Raw genomic sequence first — 16,583 nt, 5'->3', positions numbered from 1 at the left:
AGCTCTAAGTTCTTTCATTCGTCGAAAGGAAAAGAACAGGCAAAACTGAACTGAAAAGGAAAATCAAGGCAACGAGTTCAATCTTGTTGCCCAAGAAAGATATAATTAGTTCACATCCCACAGACAAAACGAACCTCGATCCTCGAGCCAATTTTAAGTGACCCAAAAGACCAAATTGAAGCTCACGCGACCAGTGTGAAAGCATACACGTGGCGTGGCTTTTCCGTAAACAACAGCCTATTAGGCCACCAGTACAGCCAACATGTCTACATGCCTTTTCATCTTCTTCTCCCAAAAATCACTACTCTCTGTTCTCTTAAGCACTAAAACTCCGTTTCCAGTTTTCTCATGGTTTTTCAGGAAATCCCATCAAAGTTTTTAGCATTTTTAGGGATATTTTAGGAAGCCTAAACAATGAAGGGAAGGAATTTAACCTTAACCAATGAAGACAACGAAGGTCCATATCACATGCATGGGTTTTTCCTTTGTTTTATATATATATATATATATATATATATATATANTTTTTTTATATTATATATATATATATATTTATACTATTATTATATATGGCAAAGTTGCTAACTTGGTTTTGGATTTTTCATTTTCTCTTTTGTTTTCTTTCTATTGTGTGTGTTTTCTCTTAGTAGATGGGTTATTGTTAAGGAAGGAAAACAGGGAAGCTTTTGATAATGATGATGATGATGAAGAAGACAATGGAAATGATAAAGACTCCTCCTTTCCTTCATTTTTAACGTTTATAATGCAAAAGACTCCTCCTTTCTTTCGTTTCAAACGTTAATGCAAGCCTTTGTTAAGGTTCTCTTTGGTTGCTAAATACGGGCCTTTTTTTAGTCCACTTTGTTTGCCATTTTTCTCTTTGTTTCTCTCTCTCTCTCTCTTTAGGTGTAGCATGACTTTCTATTTCTTTTTCTTTAAAAAGATAGATTTTCATTAATATATGCTTATTGAAAGTTTCTTCTTTTACGCGAAAGGAGTAGGTAGAGGCGATAAAACCAAATCCCAGACCAGTTAATTTGAGATGTCTTGCATTTTTAGATATAAAGGGTTCTCACTCCTCACTCCTCAATTTGTTTTGAGTTGCATGTAGACTTTAATATTTATCACCACTTCACAAGAGCTGTATTATTTTCAATTCCATTTTCTTTTCTTTTCTTTTCTTTTTTTTTTGGCTTTATCTCATTTGTTAGTGTGGTTTATTTGCTCGTGCTATTTCAGTTGTTTAAACTACAATAATACTAAAGATACTTCTTCTGTATTATCTATGGTCAATTGATTTGGGTTATTGCTTCCATTTTTATGTTCTGCATTTCAATCCTTCCTAAGTGGCATTTTGGGTTATTTTAGCATCTGTATTTATCACAACTCCCTTTCAATAGTTTTAGTTATAAAGTGTACTATTAGTTTAATTGTTCATGAACACTGATGACTGAAACTGTGTTGGTGGGGATGAGCAGAGGGTTTGGGTCAGATTGAGACTGATAGCATCATAGTGTATGATAATGAGGAGGGAGAAGGAGAAAATGATCAAGATGGGAAAGGCAAGCAGAAGAAAGAGAAAAAGAGGACAAGGTAAACTTTAAGTCTTAACGTGTGATGTAGGTTGATCACAATCTCATGATTATTTTTTCTGGTTATGAAGTGCTAGTGTTTTTCCAATTCTCCAGGAGATCGGTGAAGGATTTTGTTCATGATGATGATGATGATGATATTGAGTTGCTTCAAGAAAACAGAATCTTACGCATTTGTCATTTTCCTATTGTGAGCATTCAACTAGTTCCTTTCACTTCAATTTTCTGTGTTTTAGTTTTATGTGGAAGAATGTTTTGGTTCATTTGATTTTATTGCTAGCCCTTGTATTATTAGTCGGGGTAGGATAGTTCTAGCATTCTTTTGTTTCTTTGCAATTAAGTGTTTTTTTTTTTCCCATTGTTTGATATCTGGGCTCCTGCTTGTGTGAGTTGTCAAGTTACACTATCCATGATTTCCCTGATGATTTTGGTGGCTGAAAATTTGCTCAGGAAAGTGAAAAGATTAAGCGGCTCAAAAACTCTGGAAAAAGTACTAAGATGGTTGAGCAATCTGGTGTTTCTGATGATGAGGGTAATTTACTACTCTAATTGGATTAGTCTTCTCTTGTTCAACTTAATTATCTTACAAACAATTTCACTTGGTGCTTGACTCTGATTGTTGCCAAATGCTTGGATGTTTCAAATTGCCTCTCCTCCCCTCTGGAGAAAGAAAGAAGGAAAATGTTATCTAACACAGTTAAATATTATAGGCCTTCTATTTGATGATATCTTTGGAGAAGAGGAAGCTGCACATGATAATGAAGAGAATGAGATGGCAAATTTTATTGTGGATGATGGAATATCATATGGAGATAGATCACCTATGAGGTATATATTGCTCATCATGAAACCTTCCAAATTGCTTTTTATGAAAGCTTTTGTCCATCATTAAGTATTTCAAGTAATTGGTTGATTGTTTATTTTTTCCCTACTTATTATCTGTTTGTTTTTGCAAACATCTTTGTAGGTGTTTCAAGATGAACCAAAAGAAGTTGAAGCAAGTGGTAACCCTTTGTTCGTCTGCATTAAATGATGTGGGTCCTATTATTGGTGATGTCAATGAGATCCTGAATCGTCAGAAACAAGTTATGGCTATAAATGTCAAGCTGGATGATTCTAGTGAGTTTGAGCCGTTTTTTCTAGCTGACAAGTATATGACTGAGAGGGATAATCATGTAAGGGAGACTGACATGCCAGAGAGGATGCAGGTTTGTTCTGGTGCATGTGATCCCTTAACGTATCTGGTCGTACAATCTGGATTGATTTCTCTATTTATTCTCCTTAGATGATCGAGGAAATTGTTGGACCTCTTCCACTTGATGAAATGAGCAGAGAAGAAGAGAGTGCGTGGGTACTTAATCAACTTGTAATGAATTCAGATTTGTTATTTTGCACAAAAAGAACTACAGAAAGATCTGGAGAAGGATCTTTTCTACTGAACAAAATAAAGAAGGCAGATATAATGAAGTTTTTGGAATTGCATCATGTGGAGAAGTTTGATGTAAGTACTGATAGCTTTGATACTAAAACTTTTCCCTCTAAGTTTGATTAAAATGCACTCTTACATGCAAGTTTTCTCTCTCTCTCTCTCTCTCTCTCTCTGCTAGATTCCATTTATTGCCATGTATCGGAAGGAGCAATGTCGTAGTCTACTGGATGATATAGAGCAAGATGAGGCTGATAGCAAAGCTAATAATGATGCTGGACGAGCATGCCAATTAAAGTGGCATAAGGTAGGGTTTTGTTTAATTTTTTTCACTTATGTCCATAGAGGTTGCATGGATGCCATAATTACCATCGCCTTATTGTTTGAGATGGTGCAATGAAAGGTTGATTGCCTAGAATAAAGTCTTACGGCATTATTTGCAGGTACTTTGGGTCATAAAAGAATTAGACAGAAAGTGGTTACTTCATCAGAAGCGTAAGAGTGCTCTTCAGTTGTACCAAAGGAGACGCTATGATGAGGAATGTGTGAATATTGATTATAGTGAAAGCTATACATTGAATAAGCAGTTGTTCCAATCAATCTCAAAGTCTCTCAATAAAGCTGAATCAGAGGAAGAGATTGATGACGTAGATGCAAAGTTCAGCTTGCATTTTCCTCCAGTTGAAGAGAGAATGGATGGAAAATTTAAGAGGCCCTTAAGGAAATCACAGTATAGTAACTGCATGAAGGCTGGCCTATGGAAGCTAGCCAGCCAGTTTGGGTATACCTCTGAGCAACTCGGTTTGCAAATTGCTTTAGAGAAAATGGTAGGTGCACTGTTCTATTTATTTGGGCTATCTGTGTGTTTATATTCATGTATGTACTTATTAATACTTTTTTGAGTAAGGGCGTTGAATTTTTTTTTGTATGCCTCTAAGGTACTTAGATTGCAAATTGCTTTAGAAAAAAGTGATAGGTGCACTTTTATGTAGATTTGTGCACATGCATGTGTGTTATATATATATGCATGTATGTAAATAATTTCTTGAGTAGGGGCATGAAATTTTGTTCATGACTGTAGGATGTGGATTTTCAAGAGTATCCTGAGGAATCACCAGAGGAGATAGCTTTAAATTATACATGTACTATGTTCGAAACTCCAGAACGGGTGCTTAAAGGTGCCAGGCATATGGTATGCTTTTCACACTTGTGTCTAAAACTGCCGTTTTTTGGGGTTGTCTTAAAGCTTGTTGTTTCGTTAACTCTTCGTTTGTTTCAGGCTGCATTGGAGGTCAGTTGTGACCCATGTATCAAGAAACACATTCGTAGTATTTTTATGAATAAAGCTGTAATCTCAACTAGGCCTACTCTTGAAGGAAATGCAACTATAGATTGCTTTCATCAATTTTCAGGAGTTAAGTGGCTACGTGACAAGCCTCTTTCTAAATTCAATGATTCTCAATGGCTTCTTATTCAGAAGGCTGAGGAAGAGAAGCTCGTTCAAGTTTATATAAAGTTACCAGAAAGTACGCTGAATGAAGTGATCACTGGCTTTAATGATGCCTACCTAATTGATGGTGCTGGAAGAGCTGCTCAGCTTTGGAAAGAACAGTGCAAGTTAATTCTACATGATGCTTTATTCAACTTTTTACTTCCTTCTATGGAGAAGGAAGCTCGGAACCTTTTGACCTCCAGAGCAAAACACATGTTGCTTATGGAATTTGGGAAGGAATTATGGAAGATGATTTCTGTTGGTCCTTATTTGTACAATGAAAATTTTGTTGGATCAGTGGAAAGTGTTGCACCAAAAGTAATGTCATGCTGCTGGGGGCCTGGAAATCCTGCAACAACATTTGTGATGTTGGATTCATCAGGAGAATTGTTGGATGTGTTGGAAGCCAGATCCTTCAACCTACGGTCGCAAACCATTGATGCCCAGCAGCGCAAGAAAAATGATCAGCAAAATGTCCTTAAGTTCATGAAGAATCACCAGCCACATGTCATTGTTATTGGTGCAGCAAATGCATCTTGTGTGCGATTGAAAGATGACGTGAAAGAGGTATGTATATGATAATAAAGACGCTTATTATTTATTTTCTTGGGTTAAAGTACAGATTTGTTCCTTGTGCTTTATCAAGTTGTTGGATTTTGGTCTCTCTTCTATTTCAACAAATTAAGTCCCCGTACTTTATCAATTTTCTCATGTCTTTTGTGATAATTGAACAAAGTATATAATATATATTATGTTGCTTTTGAGGAAAGATCAAATTACATTGAAAAAGTTGTCTGAAGTCTTTAGAGCCCTAAGAACTACTTGGTTGCATCTATTTTACATCTAGAGATATTGTAAGAATGACTTGTTGAATTAATTTGGATGAACTAATTTGCTTTAATTTTATTTGAAAATATTTTGTTGCATGCTGAGAAGGGAGCTATCTTGCAGCCAGTATGAAAGTTCAATGTTATAGTCGTTCTTTTGAATCTATAATATGTAGGAAATCTACAAAGCTTCATTTCTTTTCATGATAGCGGGTAGATTAAGCGTACTCATAACGTATATGTCAAGTTTATATGAAGGTTTGCATGTTATTTCTCAAAATGCCTTGTGACGTATTCTTATTTGAAGATTGAAAGCCAAAAATTAGATGGTTAGTTGGGATTCGAGAAGAGCGGAAATGTGCAAAAGTTTCCTCTTGGCTTGTTTTTAATTAGCGACCGTTATAGTCTGCTTTTTATTTTTGCTATTATGTAATTTCCTTTGAATATGGTGTGGCTCTCAGTTTACAATGATATCAAATTTCAAGGTTTGCCTATGTTACACGGATTCTTCACTTTACCCCAAGTTACCCTTGCTCAACACTTCACTATTCATACGGTTGTGACATTAGGATCCCCAAAATCAATGTTAATTATCAAAAACATGGCGTACTCATGTCAAATACACTCCCACATCCAACAATCTATTTCAAGCCCTTGTAACGTTCTTTCAATGGAAATCATGGAAAGTTGTGGTTATAGAAAATAACATGGCTTTAGGCGTAGGAGTGTCCTTATGCATGACTTTCAAGATCAAAGCTTAGGTGCCTGGAGAAAATATTTCATGAACAGAGGATAAGCATCTATTGCATAGGCTAAGCATTTCCAGTCTCAATGTCTTTTCAAAACTTGAAATCCTTAGATGTCCGTATAATTAATTATGTTAGCTTTAAATTGATTCTAATTTTGAAATGCCAAAATCTATGTTCAAAATTGCTTAAGTAGACTTTATCTTAAAGTCTTCCTGTTCGAGATCCCTTAAATAATTTCTTTTGCACTTAGGAAATATTCAAAATCTTAAATTACTTAATGAAATTAGCATTCATATTTTTATCAAGTATTTAAGGTGTTTTGAATTATTAAAGTTGTTTTAATTAAAAAAAAGGGTTCAAATTAGAAGTTTTCTGGATGAGAAGATATGAGAATCAGTCCCAAGTGTTAAGAGATCAATCCATTTTGGACAGAAGTTAAAAGATCCCTTATTTCCTGCTAGAGATTGATCCCATCTTGAGGAATTGATCCCCTCCTCACAAAAGTCATATTTTTATGCAGCAAATAAAGGTAGGATTGATCCCCTCATATTGGGATCAATTCCAAAAGTATCTGTTGCAGTAAAGAAGGTAGATTTTCAGCAAAGCAATGACTCTTTGTATTTAAAGCTACCCACCTGCTCCAATAGGTTTTCTAAGAAAAAATTTATCATCTTTGGGTCATTTATGTAGAAGAACAGGAGAAGAAACAAGAAACAAGTTGAGAGCAAGCTATTATATCATTTTTCCAAGTTTTTCAAAGCCTTCAAATGATCTCAAATCCATTTGAGCTTTCATTCTTACACTTTGTGATCTTCTTTGATTTTGTCTCTTTGCAAACTTGTACTCACTAAGCAATATCCACCTATTAGGGGTCTTCTTGCTTTCATATTTTCTCAAACACTCAAATCCTTGAGAGAATGGGAGGTTATACCTTAGCCTTCAAAAGGTATAAATTAGAGGTTCTATCTAAGCCTTAAAATAGGGAGGTTATACCTTAGCCTTCAAAAGGTATTGTTTAGAGTTCTATCTAAGCCTTAAAAGAAAGTGAGGTTCTATCTAAGCCTTTCAAAATGTATTTGTTTTAATTGAAATTAAATAGTGGATTAAACTCCTTAGCAAGCTAAGGGAGAGGATGTAGGTACCGAGAGGAAGGGTTGAACCTCTATAAATCGAGTTTGCAATTCTCTCTACACTTTTGTTCTTTATCGACGTGGCATCTTTTTTGAGTTAAATATTTGTTGAAATTATTAATTATCTTAATTTTGGTATATCACTTTTGAAAGTTTATCTTGTGAAGAAGATTTTTAGAAATCCAATTCACCCCTCTTGTATTATTCATTCTACCTGAGCTAACAATTTATTTAAAACTGAAAAAGAGAAAAAAATTGGGGGAAGTAATTTTATTTACCTTTGATAGGAATTAATGTGCAAACTTTTGCTGATTCGGGTGTTCTTTTTTGAAAACTGAGGCACTTATCTGTTGTAAGTATGAAATAATGTACTATAGCATTTAATACTTTGTTTTTTACTGGATAAAAATGAGGGGAAATTGGAAAGAAATTGACTAGAATGCTGGTTGAAAGAATAATTAGATAGTGGATTGAAACTTCTGTTTATATTTGTTTTAACTTGCATGTTATAGTCTGAGCTTGATGGAAAGATTGGAATGAAGAGCTTTGGTTTCATTTCTAAGTTTTCCCACGTAAAGTCAGTGTAACAATATTACTGCATCTACTTTTTTAATCTATGACCGTTTCAAATTAATTTTAAAATCAAAGGTACAAGTGGTGTTGTTTAGCTCTTTGTCATCTTTCTCTTTTTTTGTTCTGTGTAAGGAAAAAATCATGGTTTATGCTTGATGGTTATCTGTTCAAAATCTGCTGTTGCTGTATTGAAAGCAAATTTTGTATTTCCATTGGCTTGTTTGGCAATAATTGTCTTCCTTGAGTAGTAAGTAGAATATCAGTTTTTCTTTACTGTTTCCAACTAGCTATTATCAGCATTAGACACATCTATTCCTTGAATACATGATAATGTCATTGTTGTCAACCAGATTGTTTCAAAATTGGAGGAAAATCTTAGAGACCTTGGCCAAGCTATGAATGGGATTAGTGTTGTTTATGGTGATGAATCCTTGCCTCAGCTTTATGAACATTCACAGGTTTCGTCAGATCAGCTTCCAGGACAACCGGGTAATTACATTTTGTTTCTTCATATTTTCTTTATATTTCAGTTGCTGAATCTTTTTTTTTTTTTTTATTTAGCTTTTCTTTTTTGTTGGGGGGTGAACTTTTGTAGGCATTGTCAAGCGAGCAGTTGCTCTTGGACGTTACCTCCAAAATCCATTGGCTATGGTTGCCGCACTTTGTGGGGTTAATAGAGAAATTGTATCTTGGAAGCTTAGCTCTTTAGAGCACTTTTTAACACCTGATGAGAAGTATGAGATGATTGAACAGGTGATGGTTGATGTTACAAATCAGGTGGGTGTTGACATAAATTTCGCTGTGAGCCATGACTGGTATTTTCCTTTGCTTCAGTTTGTTTCTGGACTTGGACCCCAAAAGGCTGCCTTGTTACAAAGGGAAATTGTTGGATATAGAGCAGTTAATAATAGGAAAGAGTTAGCTAGTTTTGGACTTAAGACAAAGAAGGTTTTCCATAATGCTGTTGGTTTCTTGTGCGTCCGTGGCAGTCATCTGCCATGTACTAGCTTTGATATTGATCTGTTGGATGGTACAAGAATTCACCCTGAGTCATATGAGCTTGCAGAGAGATTGGCTAAGGCTGTGTGTGATGATATTACAGAAGCACCCATAGAGTATGTTAAGAAGGAACCTCAGCTGCTGAGTTCATTTAATATTAATGATTATTGAGCTACTTATGAAATAGAGGAAGGTGAAAATAGAAGAGATACCTTTTATCATATTAAGAAGGAATTGCTCCATGGATTTCTAGACCCTCGTGAGCCTTATAAAGTACCATCCCTTGATGAAGAATTCAATATGATATGTGGCAAAAATGGGACTGCACTTGCTGAAGGAAGCCTTGTTCTAGCCATAGTCCGGCATGTTGAATCACAACGAGCTTTTTGTGTGCTGGATTCTGGCTTGACTGGGATAATAATGAAGGATGACTTTTCAGATGAGGATGGTGATTTTGCTTTGGAAGACAAGCTGCATGAGGGTGATAAAGTGTCCTGCAAGGTTAAACAAATTGACAAGAGTACATTCCAGGCTTTTCTGACTTGTAAAGAGAGTGAACTGAAGAGGAGCAGATATGAAGATATTCTTGAAGTTGATCCTTACTATCATGAAAGTGGGAACATATTATTAAATCAGCAGGAGAAAGCTTGTATGGATGAGAAGCTTGCTAAGAAGCATTTCAAGCCAAGAACAATTAGTCATCCCTTCTTTAGAAACATGACATTGGATCAAGCAATGGAGGTATGTTAATTATAAAGCCATGTCTTCTCCTGCTAACACTATTGTTGAAGAATTGGAAGTGGCTGATAAAAGATGTATTCTTTGTCTTTCCTTGAGTAGTTTCTATCAGATAAGGATGCTGGTGAAAGTATTTTCCGTCCAAGTTCAAGAGGCCCATCTTATTTGACTTTAACTCTAAAAGTCTTTGATGAACTTTACGTTAACAAAGACATTGTTGAAAGTGGGAAGGATCACAAGGACATGACGAGCTTGCTTCATCTTGGGAAAGTATTAAAGATAGGGAATGATAAGTTTCGTGATTTAGATGAGGTAGGTCATTTTTTTTTATTTTGAGATGATGCAATTCCTTTCTTAGGGTTTTCAGACCAATGCTCTATAACGTTGCTTTTGATTTGACTGGTTGGATATATGATTTGCCTTTTGTTTTCTTAGAAAACTCTAACCTAGGACAAATAATGAAGTAGGGAAAGAAACAGCTCTTAATACATGAGACTGATGCATAGATGTTAAGGAACTTCACATAATTCTTTCTGGAATATGGTTTGACAGCTCTTTCTTTTTCAAGATATGGGAGTATTCTGAAATTTTGATTCATTTGGTGTCAACTTGATTTGAGCATATTCCAAACATAGTATAAGGCATGTATGCAGTGGATTACTAGGTTAAATCAGATATATGGTTCTGAAGCTTTACATAGTTAATGTCTATGTATAATTTTGGGGTGGGGTTGCTTTTTTCTTGAATCTTTTTATTTTAAGCATTTTTGCACTGGGGTTGAGCTACTTTGACAAGAATATTTATTGTCATGATGTTTACTATTATGCATTAAAAGCCTTGATGTCAAAAAACAGGTTAGGGACCGGTATGTTATCCCATTGGTAAAGCACTTGAAAGAAATGCTAGGTTTCCGAAAATTCAAGAGGGGTGCAAAGTCAGAGGTTGATGAAGTCTTGAGAGCGGAGAAATTGGAATACCCTATGAGGGTAGTTTATTGTTTTGGCATTTCTTATGAGCATCCAGGCACATTCATTTTGTCATACATAAAAAGTAGAAACCTTCACCATGAGTACGTTGGTTTGCTTCCTAATGGATTCAAGTTCAGGAAACAAACATTTGAGAAGATTGAGCACCTCGTGGGATTGTTTCAGAAAAATATTGATCGCTTACAGCACACGTCACTGACATTGGGAAATCTAGCATTTGGGAATTCTTCAGGAGCATGTACAATTGGTGGTTTGCAAGGCCAGTTGAATTGTAGCAAAGACAGATCCATTTCAAGAGGTAAAGTGAATCACCATTTACCAAATAATTAACTTTCAAATTTTTTTTACTTGAAGAATTGATTACTTATAAGCAAATACTATTGTGTCTTGACAGATATAAGCTAACTGAGCAGAATCATGTTTTCCTTTTTTTAGGCTTCACATATTTAGATGTTGTCTTGTATTTTATCTATATTTATAGTTCAGATGCAAATTATTGTCATTTGCATTGAGCTAAAAATGTTAGAGCTGCTTGATACAAACTACAAAAAGGGTGTTCTACCCATTGTGATCAGATTAGTTTTCTTTCAAGAATCTCTTAATCAGGTGCTTAACATGACCAAGCTGAGGGTGCCCAAAATTAAGAATTGAAACCTAGGATTTTTGCTCATTGGCCTTGTGGATTTGATTATAAGTATATTACTTGTACCTTGTATGTGATATAAATGTCATGATGTTGTGTTTCAGCATTATCAGGTTCATCATTACCATTCATGAGTTTTTGACATAGAATGTTTTTCTTGTATTCTCATGGCCTGTATTACTTGTTTTCAGACAGAATAACCTGAATTAACTCCCCTTGACTGTTTAAGCTGAAAACTGTAATCGATTAGGTCAATGTTGTAAAGGACTCAAGAATTTTCATTATCTATGACTTCTTTAGAAGGGATAATGCTTAGAATAAAAGCATGTGGTTCTGCAATTTGGGCTCTTGCTGGAACCTAAACCTTCATGATTAGGCCATTAGTATTTATTAAGTTTCTTGTTTAGATATGAGATGTGTCCGTGAGTGAAAATTTTTCAAATTGCTGAGATATTAAAGCATAATTTAATTCCAATATTCTCATCAGGTATTACATTTTTCTTATAGAGTTCAGGAATTACTTCAATTATATATGTTGTTATTTGTTACAGGAAATTTAAGCTTTTTGCAACGTAATAGCAATTGAATTTTAGTGCATTACTTAGTTTAGTACTTTAGTTCTAGAGCAATGCTGTTTTTAAGTCAAGCTTCCTAGAAAAGTCAAGATTTTACCTTGAAACTCTGATTCTGCAAATTTGTACACATTTCATATGAATTCTCTTTTACAATGATGAAAAATTAAACCCCTCCCCCCTTTTTTTTAAAAAAAAAAACCATGAACAATTTGATTTAAAAGGTTAAAGCATGAAATTCTGAAATTTTACTTTTGAAGATTGCCCATGGAATAATATTTACATGTACATACGATATTTATGAGGTCTTTGATGATTCAATGTGCTGACTTATTCATTATTATGTTTTTACTTGATTGACAGGAAGGAGTTTTTATCATGGAGATGGAAATGATGATGGAGGGAAAATGCATCCAAGTGAATTGCCTAGGCCGCACAATGGCTCAGGCCATCACTCTTCCAATGATGGCTTTAACAGCTTTGGAAACGAAGATAAAGATCCTAGTCAAGGTGCTGCTGCAAAATGGGGCTCATGTTCTGAGAATCAGGACAGGAGAAATGAGAAATGGGGCAGGACAAATAACAAATTGGGCAACGATATTCATTTTGCCCCCAACAATGAAGATTGGCCTGGTGGATGGAGCGATGGTGTTGGTGCCAGTGGTAGAAACTGGGATAGTGGTGATAGAAGGGGCAGTGGTGGAAACTGGGATAGAAATGATGGCACCAGAAACAGTGGATGGAGCAAGGGTATTGGGGTTGATAGGACTGGGGAAAAATGGGGTCAACGTGGTGGTAGAGGATCTCGGGGTGGTTGTACCAGTGGCTGGGGCAGCACCAAAAATGGTGATAGCAGTGGCAGTGATGAAGTTTGGCGTGCTAGTGGAAACAATGTGCATGTACGTGGGCGTGCTCATACCAGTGGTTGGGGCGCCACCAAAGAGAGTGAAAGTGGTGGCAACTTTGGGTACAATGAAGGAGATTGGCCTGTTAGTGGAAACAATGTGGGTGGACATAGGCATCATGGTGGTGGACGTGGCCGTGGCTGTGGCTTTAGATGTGGGCATGGTGGTAGTAGCTGTTGGGGTGGCACCAAAGAGGGTGAAAGTAGTGCCAGCTTTGGTGGCGACGAGGGAGCTTGGCATACCACTGGAAACAATGTGTGGGGACGTGGGCGTCATGGTGCTGGATGTGGAGGTGGTCGTATGAGTGGTTGGGGCGGCAGCGAAGAGGGTGAAAGTGGTGGCACCTTTGATGGCAATGGGGAAGATTGGCATGCTAGTGGAAACAATGTGGGTGGACATGGGCATTGTGGTGGTGGACGTGATCATGGCCCTGGGCGTGGAAGTGGGCGTGGGCGTGGTAGGGCTGGCAGTTGGGACTGCGACAGGGGAGGCCACAGAGGAGGTGCCAGAAATGCATGTAGCTTTGGTCGTGGACGAGGCCGTAGTAATGAGAGGGGTGATAACTGCCACAGGGAAAGTGAATCTGGTCACAATTCCTCTATGGTTAATGGTGGCTGGTGAAAGTTCACCTGCATGCAGACCCCTTGGTAGCATATTATCATATAAACTTACTTTCTGTGTTAATATTTTGGGGCTGTAAGTTGGTGGAAGAATGCTTACTTTCTAAAAACAGTAAATCTTTAATGAAGCCAAGCACTCTTCTTTTCCTTTTATGTTTGCAAATATTATCTTACTTTTACTATACCAGATTAAGTAGAAATATTATCATTAGCAATGCATGGATTCACAATTTAATAGTAATAAAAATTGGGTTCTATTAATGAGGGCTTCAAAAGTAATTTTTTTAAAAATTTATTATATTAAATAATTATTTGTTAATACGTTAGAATTCATCAGTTTAATTGTAAATACTATATTTAATTCAAAAAAATATTGTTAATATTATGAAATAAATCTAGAAAGAACAATTATAAGAGAAATACAAGAAAAAGTATTTAGAGGGAAAGAAAGTATTTAAAAGGAGTTAGAAGATTTTATTCAAATATATCTTTACGAATGAAATGAAAGGGCTAATTTATAGGTTAATAATCTTTTATCTAAATTGAATTTACAAGATGAAGATAATACTTAAAGATTAGATTAATTAAATTTTAATCTAATTTAATTTACATCAAATCTAAATATAGATAATATAAATGGATATTTACAAAAATATTCATAACACTCTCTCTTGAATATCCATTGTATTAAAAATATGCCTCGTTAAAACTTCACTAAGAGAAAACCTCATGAGAAAAAATCCAAGTGAAGGAAAAAGAGTACATAATCTTTTCAAAAATACGCTTTTGAAATACTCCTCATTAAAAACCCTATCAAGAAAAATTCAGTGAAAAAAACCTTGATGAAGGAAAAGAGTACAGTGTGTATTTTACTCCCTTGATGACTACATGATAGAGATCTTTAAAATGATACATTACAATATTTTATACCAACTTTTCAAATGTTGCAGTAAGAAGGGTTTTGGTGAACAAATCTACTAGATTGTCACTTGACTGAATTTGTTGAATACTAATTTCACCATTTTCTTGAAAATCATGAGTGAGGAAGAATTTTTGGCAAACTATGTATTTTGTTCGATCGCTTTTAAATATCCTTCCTTTAACTATGCTATGCAAGCAGTATTATCCTCATATAACGTTGTTGGAATTTTCTCCTTTAACTATATTATGCAAGCAGTATTATCCTCATATAACGTTGTTGGAATTTCCTTCTTAGTTGACAAGCCACACATTTATCAAATATATTAAGTTATAGATCATAACCAAACACATTCACGAGTTGCCTCATGAGTTGTTAAAATTTCTGCATAGTTAGAAGAAGTAGCAACTATAGTTTGTTTTACAAAACACTATGAAATAATCATACCTCCACATATAAATAAGAAACCTGTCTAGGATAGACCTTTGTGTGGATCAAATAAATATCCTGCATCTGCATAACTAATTAAATTTTATTTTGATGCATTTGAATAATATAAGCTTATATCCATTGCTCCTCGGAGATATCGAAGTATATATTTAATTACATTCCAATGTCTTCGAGTTGAAGAAGAACTATATCTTGCTAACAAATTCACAACAATTGATATATCAATTCATGTATTGCTAGCAAGATACATTAGTGCTTCAATTGCAATAACATATGGTACTTCAAGACCAAGAAATTTCTCATTATCCTCACGAGGTCGAAAAAAGTTTTTTTTTCACATTAAGTGACCTTACAACCATTGGTGAACTCAATGGATATGCTTTCTTCATATAAAATTATTTTAGCATTTTGCGATATAATTTGATTGATAGACCAAAAATTCCATTTGCCAAGTTCAATTTAAAAACCCAAACAAAACTTTATTTTTTCAAGGTCTTTCATCTCATATTCTCTCTTTAAGTAATCTATGACTTTTGATAACTCTTCAAGAGTTTCAATAATGTTCAAGTCATCAACATAAGCAACAATTATAATAAATTCATACCTAAACCCTTTTATAAAATACATGAGCATATAGGATTATTTCTATAGCCTTCTTTCAACAAATATGCACTAAGACGATTATACCACGTGTCTGGATTGCTTTAATCCATATAAAGATTTATTTAATTTGATTGAATAAATTTTTCAAGAATTCAAATTTTTGTGCTTCTGGCAATTTAAATCCTTCAAGATTTTTCATATAGATATCGATATCAAATGAGCCTTATAAATAGGTTGTAGCTACATTTATTAGACACATTTTAATTTTCTCATATATTGCTAGACTAGTTAATATAGAATTGCAATTGCATCCACCATAGAGAATATATCACTCTATATTTAATACCAAATCTTTAGATAAACCTTATGCGACAAATTGTACTTTATCTCGTAATTTCAATTTTCTCATTTCATATTTGCACAAATACCCATTTATATTCCATTGATTTAACACTATTTGGTGTATGGACTACAGGTCCAAAAACTTCATGTTTTACAAGTGAATTCAATTCCACTTTGATTACGTCTTTCCATATTGGCCAATTATTTCTATGTTTACATTTTTCAATAAATATAAGTTCAAGATCCTCGTTTTTCTTTCATAATATTGAGCTTTATATTATATACAAAATATCGTCGACGTTTATTTACCGATTCCATCTTTTTTCGTCATGACATAATTGACTGAGCTCTCTTCACTTTCAATGATTTTAGGTACCTGAATTTCTTCTAAAATTTTATCAATTATATAAGGGGTATATTCTAGAGTTTGTATTTCTTCCTTCTGACCATCTTGAATATTTTGCTCATTTTCTTTTTTGAGGATTTTATATTTGGAGCCATTTGGTCTCCACGCTTCCGGCGTGCCTTGTCCTACAAAGACATCAATGTTAATAAGAACATTTACAGCTAGTATATAAGATTTAGTTATTCTCTTTAGGGCAGTAAATACGTCTAGCAACTGATTTACTATATTTTGTAAAATAATTATATTTTGAATTTCAAGTTCATATTGATTTGTGCAAAGATCAAAACTAAATAACGATAATTCATTATAAGAAATTCTCTTTTCCAGCTGCTTATTTTTTTCCTCCTAATGTTAGAAAAATTGTTTCATCAATATGACAATTAAGAAATTTTGTCATGAATTAATCTCCTATTGATGATTCTAAATATTTAATTACAAATGGAGATTCGTATCCAACATATATTCATAACCTCCTTTGAGCATCCATCTTTGTGCGCTGTGGTGGAGCAATTGAAACATATATCACACATTTAAAAATTCTTAAATGGAAAATATTTGGTTCTTGACCATAAATCAATTGTATAGGGAGAATTTATAATAACTCGTTTGGC

At 34.6% G+C, this 16,583-nt stretch overlaps 1 protein-coding gene across 1 annotated transcript; it reads left to right on the top strand.

The window, feature by feature from the left end:
• LOC18587030 (transcription elongation factor SPT6) lies at positions 2,337-13,389 on the top strand. Its single transcript, XM_007010677.2, is given in 12 exon segments — positions 2,337-2,420; positions 2,560-2,800; positions 2,878-3,093; positions 3,200-3,325; positions 3,462-3,845; positions 4,100-4,210; positions 4,298-5,077; positions 8,140-8,278; positions 8,385-9,529; positions 9,629-9,838; positions 10,381-10,810; positions 12,091-13,389. Coding segments are annotated over 12 exon segments (5,001 nt in total). The 5' UTR covers positions 2,337-2,364; the 3' UTR covers positions 13,254-13,389.

Source organism: Theobroma cacao, chromosome 10, assembly GCF_000208745.1.
Source record: "Theobroma cacao cultivar B97-61/B2 chromosome 10, Criollo_cocoa_genome_V2, whole genome shotgun sequence".
Taxonomy (NCBI): domain Eukaryota; kingdom Viridiplantae; phylum Streptophyta; class Magnoliopsida; order Malvales; family Malvaceae; genus Theobroma; species Theobroma cacao.
Note: the sequence above shows the minus strand (reverse complement) of the source record. Positions and strands in the feature narration are given on the sequence as shown.